Source organism: Leptodactylus fuscus, chromosome 5 (assembly GCF_031893055.1).
Source record: "Leptodactylus fuscus isolate aLepFus1 chromosome 5, aLepFus1.hap2, whole genome shotgun sequence".
In the NCBI taxonomy this organism is placed as follows: Eukaryota; Metazoa; Chordata; class Amphibia; order Anura; family Leptodactylidae; genus Leptodactylus; species Leptodactylus fuscus.
Window position 1 is genome coordinate 208240743 of NC_134269.1, and position 11695 is coordinate 208252437.

Sequence of the window (11695 nt, forward strand, 5' to 3'; positions counted from 1 at the left end):
CCAAATCTTCTTCATTCACACTGGGGGGGTCGGATTGTAGAGGTCAGACCAATTTAAAGGGGTTGTCCTGTTATGGACACTTATTCCCTAGCCATAGAACAGGGGCTAAGTGTCTAATTACAAGGGGCTCGATCGCTGGGTCCCCCAGTGATCAGGAGGACTGAGAGTTCCCCGACGTCGTCCTTGTACACGGATTCGCTTGTGTGACCGGCGATCCATTTACTTCTGTGGGGCCATGGGCACGGCCCATAGAAGTGAATGGAGCGCCGGTCACACGAGTGTACTGGCGCTCGGGCTTTAAAGGGATTGTCGAACTGCCGTGCTCCTGATCGCTGGGGGATTTTTTTTTTTTGTAATAATTGGGAAAATTGGATGCGGTGTAAAATGGTTTCGATCTGGTGACAAAAAGGCCAAGCACTGGCCTCAGGGGTTAGGAACCGGTGCGATCACGGCTGGTGATACCCAACATGTGCCCACTGAGGTCAGTAAGTGGCCGTAGTGATCACCATTGTCAGACATAATAATGGACCTGAACACACTTGTGTGAAATTTGTCATATTTGTCAAGCTATAGCAGACAAGACAGTAAAGATGGGAATGGGGGGGAGCCCAGCACTCAGGATTAGAGCAGAGAGCGCCTCCTACAGGAGATATCACATGCTTTACACCATACACATGTACAGACTTCTATATGAGGCTGAAGATTGCACAGCCAAAGACCATTGAGAATGTGGCTCCATCCTATGGCCTGGGGAAGAATCGGTACAAGAAGGAAGAATAAGATAATACTGAACATGATGTGGATTTGGATACACCATCAATATCCGATCGGGTGTGACCATTGACATCACCATGATCAGCTTTTTGAAGAAGTGCAGTACATTGGTGGCCATGCATGGCTCTAAATAGTAAAGCTGTGGAGGTGCTGAGAGTCGCCCATCAAGGTCCTTGAGGTTTGTAGGTACATAAAGTAACCCCCCAATCCCAAACAAGTATGAGTGCTGCAGATTGAAAAAAGTGAACTTGTCTGACCCGAAGAGTAACCCATACATGACCCCATAATCGTATGTAGCAGCCATTGACACTCATACCAGTGTGTTGGCCACGAATATTCCATCCTAAGATGTCCACTACTGGTTTTTGCCACTTACCAATATGTCCTTAGATGATTTACAATAATGGACCAGCAAAGAAGCCTCAACCAAGCACTGGTAGCCTTCTGCTAAAAGAGAGGTCTCCATAAACCATTTCCCAACCCTTCAAGCAAGGAGGCCCTAAAGAGGTTGAGCCTTGATGGTCCTCAGAGCTTTGCGAGACCCGTCTTACTCTCGGCTCCCACCTGGGCCTTCACATTAGTGTCCTCCAAGGAACCTACATTTGGTTGGCGGGTTTGCCTCAGCTACGTGCCCTGCAAGCTCTGCACATAGGGTAGAGGCTAGACTGTCCATCACCTGGATCTTTGGGGGTTCTGCTAGGGAATGAGAACGATCTCACTAGTGCCATCTTGTACAGATAACTCGAGGTCAATCAGTAGAAACAAGAGCTGGGGCTTAGCTAAAGTTGTGGTGTAGCCCTAATTTAAGGCTATGTTTACCCTACTGTCACCCTGTCCATTGTTCTGATCTGATCAGTTTCCCCAAATAATGGAGTGAGAAGTTAGAAGATCCCAATCTCTGGCCTCCTCTGTCATGCGCCATAATTGTTACCATCACTATTGGCCCCACTGGTTGGCTGCAGCGCTCATGGAAGTGATATATGGGCTCTGCAGGACATGGAGGTCGGGGAATCCCAGTACCTAGACAACAATGAAGCGGAGAAGCTTCTAGAATATCAGGTTCCTATCGGGGCCCTAAAATTCCAGATGAGAAAGTGGGCAGGTGAAAGGGGTCCTCCAGGCAAAGTGAAAAACTCAGGGGGGGGTGGGTAAGGGAAAAATATAACAGGCAATACCTGACCCCGTCTGCTCTAGTCCCCCTTGCGTCACTACTTACCCCTGTGTTACTGCTGTCGGTGACTTAGATGTGGACCAGAGCGATGTAATAGCGCCATCATGTCTGCTACACCGAGACAGCGGAGAAGACCAGAGGAACAGGCCAGGTGAGTATTCTGATTTTTTTATTTTTTGGCATCGAACTGGAGGGGCTACAAGGGTGCATTATACTGTGTACAGGCCGTTCAGGGGGTGCTATACTGTATGGGGGACACTGTCCGGTACTGCCGCTCAGCTCCATAGGAGTGAATAGAGCTGAGCTGCAATACTGGAAATATATGGGTAAAAACAGAAATCCCACAAGTTATAGATATAATGTATCATTGTATTACTATATAGCTGTATTGGGGGTCACAAGGGGAGCGTTATACAGTGCTGGATCCACTTGGAGGATATTATATGGTGTGGGGGCCACAAAGGGAACATTATATTGGGTGATACACGGGGGAGCTTATACGGTGTGTGGGGGGCATTATATTCAGTGGACATAAAGGACATGATACCATATCGGGGCAATAAGGGGGAATTATATTGTGTGTGTGGGGCTTATAATGACATGATTGTGTTAGGGAGCCCTCACGGAGTATGCGCATGTATTTTTGCAAAATACACGTGTAAAAATAAGACTCCCATTGACATTTTACAGGCGTATTTTTACACGTGTAAAAAATATCATTGAAGTCAATGGGAGTCTTATTTTTACACATGTATTTTGCAAAAATACACGCGCATACTCCGTTTGAAGGCTCCCTCATAACATGGGGAAAGTATTAGCCTTGCAGAACATGCAATTTCTGCCACTGGCTGTCACCCAGCTTTCCTAGGCTGGGATGTCAATGCTTCTATCTCCATTTTTGGACATTTATTGAGAATAACAAGCAGATACAACACTTTGAGACTATTTCTACGGCGAGGGATTGGGGACAAACTTCTTCCATGTCGCGTTGCTCTTCAGCTTCAGGAAAGGGCGACGTGTCACGTGATGCGCTCTGTGGCTGCAGCCAATCACACGCGGAGGAGGGCGGGGTTTTCCGAAGTGTCATGGCGGCCTCCAGGATTGGTTGACAGCTTTCAGTCTGGGGTCATCGCGGCGGCTTCACCGGAGAACGAAACAGAGCGGGGAGATGGGGACGGTGCACGCCCGGGTGAGGCCTGGAGAGGGCGGGACAGGTTTAGGAGGGGTATAAGGGTATGGGGCGGGAGGATATAGACGTGTGGAGGGCGGTATATATACTTATACATATACTACATGTATACTCGATTGGAGGGTGTGACATATATATATATATATATATATATATATATATATATACACAGTGATCACTGTCTGATGTATAGTATACTTAGTTATATCTTTACCTGGGAAAGTTGGGTGATTGCCAATATGGCCGCCATTGCGTCATACATGAGGCTCGCCACCCAGCTTGCCAGTAATCCTGACTGCCCTGAAATAAAACTTGCAACAAAGTAGAAATCATTCTCTTCTTACCTTACGCAGTGACGTAGCGTCCATGGGGATCTAGTGTCATGTGACCGCGACGTCCGACAAGGCGTCACATGACTAGATTCTGATTGACACAGTCTGTATACACCAGGAGTGGTCAGGGGGTGACTTTTCGGACCCCACAATCTCAGGGACAGGGGCCTCTGACCCCCATATTGATCATCTATCCGTAATACAGTGGGGCAAAAAAGTATTTAGTCAGTCACCAATAGTGCAAGTTCCACCACTTAAAAAGATGAGAGGCGTCTGTAATTTACATCATAGGTAGACCTCAACTATGAGAGACAAAATGAGAAAACAAATCCAGAAAATCACATTGTCTGATTTTGTAAGAATTTATTTGCAAATTATGGTGGAAAATAAGTATTTGGTCACCTACAAACAATCAAGATTTCTGGCTCTCACAGACCTGTAACTTCTTCAAGAGTCTCCTCTTTCCTCCACTCATTACCTGTAGTAATGGCACCTGTTTAAACTTGTTATCAGTATAAAAAGACACCTGTGCACACCCTCAAACAGTCAGACTCCAAACTCCACTATGGTGAAGACCAAAGAGCTGTCAAAGGACACCAGAAACAAAATTGTAGCCCTGCACCAGGCTGGGAAGACTGAATCTGCAATAGGCAACCAGCTTGGATTGAAGAAATCAACTGTGGGAGCAATAATTAGAAAATGGAAGACATACAAGACCACTGATAATCTCCCTCGATCTGGGGCTCCATGCAAAATCTCACCCCGTGGGGTCAAAATGATCACAAGAACGGTGAGCAAAAATCCCAGAACCACGCGGGGGGACCTAGTGAATGAACTGCAGAGAGCTGGGACCAATGTAACAAAGCCTACCATCAGTAACACACTACGCCGCCAGGGACTCAGATCCTGCAGTGCCAGACGTGTCCCACTGCTTAAGCCAGTACATGTCCGGGCCCTTCTGAAGTTTGCTAGAGAGCATTTGGATGATCCAGAAGACTATTGGGAGAATGTCCTATGGTCTGATGAAACCAAACTGGAACTGTTTGGTAGAAACACAACTTTTCGTGTTTGGAGGAAAAAGAATACTGAGTTGCATCCATCAAACACCATACCTACTGTAAAGCATGGGGGTGGAAACATCATGCTTTGGGGCTGTTTCTCTGCAAAGGGGCCAGGACGACTGATCCGGGTACATGAAAGAATGAATGGGGCCATGTACCGTGAGATTTTGAGTGCAAACCTCCTTCCATCACCAAGGGCATTGAAGATGAAACGTGGCTGGGTCTTTCAACATGACAATGATCCAAAGCACACCGCCAGGGCAACGAAGGAGTGGCTTTGTAAGAAGCATTTGAAGGTCCTGGAGTGGCCTAGCCAGTCTCCAGATCTCAACCCTATAGAAAACCTTTGGAGGGAGTTGAAAGTCCGTGTTGCCAAGCGACAGCCCCAAAACATCACTGCTCTAGAGGAGATCTGCATGGAGGAATGGGCCGACATACCAACAACAGTGTGTGCCAACCGTGTGAAGACTTACAGAAAACGTCTGACCTCTGTCATTGCCAACAAAGGAGAGAGAACAAAGTATTGAGATGAAATTTTGTTACTGACCAAATACTTATTTTCCACCATAATTTGCAAATAAATTCTTACAAAATCAGACAATGTGATTTTCTGGATTTGTTTTCTCATTTTGTCTCTCATAGTTGAGGTCTACCTATGATGTAAATTACAGACGCCTCTCATCTTTGTAAGTGGTGGAACTTGCACTATTGGTGACTGACTAAATACTTTTTTGCCCCACTGTATGTAACTTACATAGCAGCTGTAGACACAAAACAGTAGTTCAGATTTTAGTCCAAATTTTGCTTTAATTTTAATTTGATGTATTGCAAAAGTCTACACACCCTGAAGCCATTAAAAAAAAAAAAATTGTTCCTAATGTCCGTTCATTTCTCGGCAGAGTCTGGACCCCCTTCCTATGGACGGGCCAGATTTTGGGTCTGCGAGTGACGACAGCGACTTGGTGGAAGTGGAACCGCAGAAGAAGCAGGAAATCTTAGAAAATAAGGATGTGAGTGTCCGGCCTGTGACATATTGTATAGAGCGGCGGGCCCTAGAGCTGAGGGGCCCCGAGGGAGGCCAAAGGAGGCAGCGAGTCACAAGGGGAACACCGTATGATTCAGGAGACCCTAAGCTGTGGGCTGGACGACCCCTTTAAGTCAGTAGTACAATATTGATGACCTATCCCTAAGATCGGATATCGGTATTAGGTTGCTAGAGGTCTGACACCCGGGACCAGCGTAGATCAGCTGATCAAATCAGTATTACCACTCCGTGTGAAGCCATGTTTGTTAGTCACATGGCCAAGTAAATAGCGCTAAGCTGTAATACCAAGCACAGCCACTATACAATGTATGGCGCTGTACTTAGTAAGTAGCAAAGAGGGGCGCTGGTCCCTTCAAACTGCTGGTCGGTGGGGTTTGACCCCCACTGATCTATATTGATGCCCCATCCTATGGATAGGTCATTAATATTTTAGCCCTGGAATATCCCTTTAAAGGGATCCTATCATTCTGAAGTAATTTTTTGTCCCTAACACATCGGAATAGCCTTAAGAAATGCTATTCTTCTCCTACCTGTAGATGTTTTCTCTGCCCCGCCATTCCGTAGAAATACCGTTTTTCACCATTATGCAAATGAGTGGGGGTGCCCTTAATGCTGCCAGAGAACTCTCCAGCACCGCCTCCATCTTCTTCAGGAACGTCATCTTCCTGTGTCTTCTTCCGGTAAGTAAGCGGCCATTTTCTTGTGGCCGGCGGGCATGCGCAGTTGGCTCTGTCCGAGGGCTACAAGTTTCAAAGCATGCGCCGAAAGAATACACAGGAAGATGACGTTCCTGAAGAAGATGGAGGCGGAGCTGGAGAGTTCTCTGGCAGCATTGGGGACGCCCCCAGTGCTGTTTGAGCACTGGGGCCCACCCCCAGTGCTGCAAGAGAACTCATTTGCATACCGGCGAAAACGGGTATTTCTACGGAACGGCGGCGCAGAGAAGACATCTAAAGGTAGGAGAAGAATAGCCTTTCTTAAGGCTATTCCTATGTGTTAGGGATAAAAAATTACTTTTGAATGATAGGATCCCTTTAATGAGTCCTTTAAAGGGGTGTTCACAAATTATAACCTATCGCCTATCTACAGCATAGTTGATAAGTGCTGATTGGTGCGGGTGCAGCCACTGGGACCCCCAGCAATCCCAAGAATGGGGACTACAAAAAGATCTTCTCCCTCTCCTAGGTGGTGGTGCAGCGCGTTCACTTCGAAGGTCTGGGAAGGACCAAGGACGATCTGGTCATGTACGAAATCTCTGATGTCTTCAAGGCCAAGAACCTTATTGATGTAAGTGCGGGGGGGATAAGAAGGGTCTTTCCCGGGTGGGGGGGGGGAGAGGTATCGCCCCGGGTCCGTTCACCATATTCACCCTTTGCAGGTCATGAGGAGGGCCCACGAGGCCAGAGAGAAGCTGCTGCGCCTGGGAATATTCAGACAAGTGGAGGTCTTGGTTGATACCTGTCAAGGTAAGAATATAAACGATGGCGCCCTCTACTGGTTTGGCGACCTCTAAGCATGTTTGTACACTCACCAGCAGGTGGCGGCACTTCTAGTAGTTGTCTAGAACGATGGAAGCAATGTGCTTTGAGGTCTGGAGGTAGGGCTCTCCCTCCCGGGCGACCGGTCAGTTTGGCGCAGGTATAAGCAATCGGTGCGCGGTATTTATTAATCCAATCTTCACACCCGCAGATGAGGACGCCCTTCCCAACGGCCTGGACGTCACCTTCGAAGTCACAGAATTAAGAAGGCTAACAGGAAGTTATAACACCATGGTCGGCAACAATGAGGGCAGCATGGTACGATACTTCCTGGGGCACTACAAGGCAATGCAATAAGTAATTGCCCCCCTGCCCCAATACAGGGGGACCTGTCCGCTCTCCTTACACCTCCATACTGGTATCCCCCATGAAATAAGAATGGTAGAACCTCTTTGGTTAGAGGCGTACGTGTTGTCCCTCTGTTATTCCTCCTGGAAATAAATAAATGGACAACTTTATTTGGCGGTGCGTCCTTGCCCAACCAGTTCCGGCCTTCTCAGACTGTATATGGCCACTGTGGGAACGGTAACACCTGGTTGTCAATGTATTCATAGATTTCCAAGAGGTGCAACAGAGGAACGACAGAACATGGCGATATTAGGAGGTGCCTCAGAATTCAGATTCGATGGGGGATAAGCCCAATGGGCTGAAGACTACAAGGCATTTGTGAAAATGGGGCCCACACAGATGCAAAATGGCTCTCAAAAAAGGGCCGACGCCTCCATTTTTGATGGCCACTGAACAGCTCCAGGTAGCCTAAAACAGATCGGCCAGGAGAGTCGTCAGATCCTTTTTACCTGTCCTCTAGAGGGCGCACTGGGGTGTGTGAGGGAATCTTCAGTAACTGGGGGCACGATGTGTCACTGACATCTTTCTATCTTAATGTTTAAGGTTCTCGGACTCAAGTTGCCCAACCTCTTTGGTCGCGCTGAGAAGATGACCTTCCAGTTCTCGTACGGCACCAAGGAGACGTCTTACGGCCTGTCATTCTTCAAACCGCAAGTTGGGAACTTCGAAAGGAAGTAAGAAAACTCCTCCTCATCCTCAGAAGGTGTCGGACTCCTCAAAATCTCATGACTCTTCTTCTTTGTGCAGCTTCTGCCTGAACATGTATAAAGTCACCGGCCAGTTCCCCTGGAGTTCGCTGCGAGAGACCGACCGCGGGATATCCACCGAAATCAATGTAAGGATTGTCAGGGCTGGGGGGTAAAACAGCGCCATACCTGTCCACAGGCTATGTGTGGTATTGCAGCTCAGCCCCTTTCACTTCAATGGTACTGAGCTGTAATACCAGACCTGACCTGTGGATAGGTGTGGTGCTGTTCTTGGAAGAAAGCATTCTCTAACCCTTATTTTTCAGTTCCCAATATGGAAGACCAGCCACACCTTGAAGTGGGAAGGAGTCTGGAGGGAACTTGGGTGTTTATCAAGAACGGCCTCGTTCGCCATTCGGGAGGAGAGCGGACACACTCTTAAGTCTTCTCTCTCGGTACGTCAAGTTGCAGCCTGTCTTGTCATGTGACAATTGGGGACCTATCCGAGGATCCGTCTGCAGATGGATTTATTTTGTGGGGTCGGGTGGTCTTATTATCTTACTGATCCTCTATTTGCTTTAACAGCATTCAATGGTGATCGATTCCCGCAACTCCTCCATCCTGCCAAAGAGGGGCGCCTTACTGAAGATCAATCAGGTGACTACGGGGAGGACATCCAGGATTTAGGGCACATTCACTCTGTGTTTTGCAGCATCCAGTCCACTGGCCATATGTACAATATACTTGCTCCCTATTGGGTAAACAGATACATTTGACATCCATGTTGGAGCGTTCTAGCACATACTCCAAATAAACATGGTGTGAAGAACCTGACAAGGGAGGGGTCTCTTTTAGACACCCCCTTTCCATATGAGTTATTATAACACATTTGCAGTATTAATACAAATAGAGGAGGGGGATGCAGCTGCAGGTTCTGCGACATTTGGATGCTGTGGGAGGGGAGGAGGAGCGGCCGTAGACTGGTATGTGTGATGATATCAGGACTTTTGCAGTACCATTTCTTTTAGTGTGTGTGTCATCTGACTTTTGTCTGTATTTGCGCCCCACAGGAACTGGCGGGGTACACCGGAGGAGACGTCAGCTTCTTAAAGGAGGATTTTGAACTGCAACTAAACAAGCGGCTAGCCTGGGACTCGGTGAGATGATGTTGAAGGGGTTATAGATTATCCACGGGATAGGGGGCAGATCACGAGGGGTCCAACCGCCGGGTCTCCCAGTGATGAGGACGGGGAATGGAAGTCTCCTAAATCCTCCTTGTGATTGGCGCTCCATTCACTGCTATGGGGTGCAGGCACTGCTGGAGATTAGTCTCGGCAGCCCCATAATGGATGGAGCACCGGTCACACAAGTGCACTCGCCCTCCAATCACAAGGAGGCTTTAGGGGGGAGGGGTCATCAGTCCCCCTCCTCTTGGTAACTTGGTCCCAGTGTTCGGACACATCCTCTTGTCCTGAACAGCACAACCCCTTTAATGAATACACGCTTCCCTAAATGTGGCCTCCCCAGAGCTATCTATGGTGCCAATCGGTGCCAGCAACCTTCAGCTATTGTAAAACTACAACTCCCAGCATGCACTTGCTCTGCTGTTCTCAGATCTCTCATAGATGTGACTGGAGCATGCTGGGAGTTGTAGTTTCCCAACAGCTGAAGTTTACAACCTTGAAGGAGTCATGGAATGAGACTTGTCCACAGGAGACGCCCCCTATAGATCCCCTAAAGGCTATTATTGAGGAACGCCATCTAGTGGTAGAATCCGGCACCTCATATATTCTCCCATAACATTGTCAGCTGCGGATTTGGAGCTTTGTGTCAGACAACTGATCCGTGATTCGTAAAGAGAGATCTTGTAAAATGAATCCGAACAGAATTTTGGGTCTGCCTAAATGTATCAGTCCGCTGTATGTGACTGCTCTAACATGGGGCTCTCCGCAGGTCCTGTCCACGTCTCTGTGGGGCGGGATGCTGGTCCCTCTCGGTGATAAGCCCTCCAGCATTGCCGATCGGTGAGTAGGGGGGGAGGGGCTGCTCGCTGGTCGTCAATGGCTTTGTATTTTTCTCACCATTTGTTCTCATGTCCAGGTTTTATCTGGGAGGACCAACAAGTGTGCGGGGATTCAGTATGTACAGCATCGGGCCCCAGAGCGAAGGTCAGTGCCCGAAATCAGAATTGGGGTTGTCAATTGTCAAGGAGAGGCAGAACAGCGCCACCTACTGACCGTAGCTGGTCATCAGTGTAAGGCTGTGCTGCATTCAGAGATGGCATCTCAACGGGGCTGCGGCTTTTAGTGCTACAGCGTTATCGTGGGGTCCTTACTGGAGGGGCGAGGGTACTTTTTGGTACCCCCCCCATCCATGAACCCTTGGGTGCGTCCTCTTACGGTCAGCCATTCTTCATGGTCTATACATTGTCCTTGCAGGTGATTATCTTGGCGGTGAGGCCTACTGGGCCGGCGGTGTCCATCTCTACACCCCGCTACCCTTCCGTCCTGGTCGCGGCGGTTTCGGCGACCTCTTCAGGACACATTTCTTCCTCAACGCTGGAAACCTCTGCAACTTAAACTACGGTATGGAAGATATACATTGGAATACGGATGAAAAGGGGTATCCAGGCTTATGAGTGGATGACCTATCCTCATGATAGGATTGGGGGGATGGAGGGGGTCTGCCGCCCAGATCAACTGTTTGACGAGACAGCACCACAGTGGCTGTGCTTGGTATTGCAGCTCAGCCCCATTCACTTGAATGGGACTGAGCTGCAAACAGGCCATGTGAACAATAAATATGACATCGCGTGGTCTGTGCAGCAGAATTGGCGCTCAGGGATCAAACAGCTGATCCATATGTGGACCTGGGGGTTTGGCCCCCCCCTGATATTTAGTCAGTGACCTATTCCAAGGAAACCCCTTTTTAAATATCAGTTCCCGCTTCTGAGAATGTTCTTATTATATTTATATTGTGTTTCTACCATTCAATACCCAGGTGAAGGCCCAAGAGCTCATATTCGCAGGTTGGCCGAGTGTATCCGCTGGTCCTACGGGGCGGGCATTGTGCTACGACTCGGAAACATTGCCAGGCTGGAACTAAATTATTGCATCCCCATGGGTGTCCAGAGCGGAGACAGGTACGTAAAATGCACCTGCATAGGGGCCGATACTGCTGCTCAGTCCCATTCAAATTAATGGGGCTGAGCTGCAATACCAAGCACAGCCACTATACAATGTACGGCGCTGTGCTTGGTAAGTAGTGAAGAGGCCACAGCAGTCCGTACCGTAGTCCTGGACAAGCCCTTTAAGTTGTACCTGTCCTGTGTTTCAGGATATGTGACGGCGTTCAGTTCGGGGCTGGAATCCGGTTCCTGTAATCGTTGCTCGTGGTCCAGACGAGATCGCTGCAGAAAACAATCTCCTCTCTATTTAAATCCGACATTTTGGTTTTCTCCTCTCTCCAAAGATTTCTATCGTTTCATCCGCGTACTATATTTTATGCACAAATTTATCAGCCGTACCATTAAAAACATCAAAACCAAGCAG

General features: G+C 48.3%; 1 protein-coding gene across 1 annotated transcript; it reads left to right on the forward strand.

Annotated features, from left to right (window-relative positions):
• The first annotated feature begins 3006 nt into the window (after positions 1–3006).
• Positions 3007–11691, forward strand: SAMM50 (SAMM50 sorting and assembly machinery component). Its single transcript, XM_075275145.1, has 15 exons — positions 3007–3134; positions 5427–5537; positions 6758–6859; positions 6951–7038; positions 7262–7368; positions 8002–8132; positions 8206–8293; positions 8471–8599; positions 8730–8801; positions 9215–9301; positions 10098–10168; positions 10245–10312; positions 10583–10729; positions 11145–11286; positions 11481–11691. Exons 1-15 carry the CDS (start codon positions 3114–3116, stop codon positions 11524–11526), a joined length of 1410 nt encoding a protein of 469 aa, XP_075131246.1. The 5' UTR covers positions 3007–3113; the 3' UTR covers positions 11527–11691.
• The last annotated feature ends 4 nt before the right edge of the window (positions 11692–11695 follow it).

Excerpts from the sequence above, each read along its gene's own strand:
- SAMM50 (XM_075275145.1), top strand. The coding sequence starts at position 3,114 with ATGGGGACGGTGCACGCCCGG. Across the intron at positions 3,135-5,426 it reads TGGGGACGGTGCACGCCCGG|AGTCTGGACCCCCTTCCTAT; the intron begins GTGAGGCCTGGA and ends ATTTCTCGGCAG. Across the intron at positions 8,600-8,729 it reads CTCTTAAGTCTTCTCTCTCG|CATTCAATGGTGATCGATTC; the intron begins GTACGTCAAGTT and ends TTGCTTTAACAG.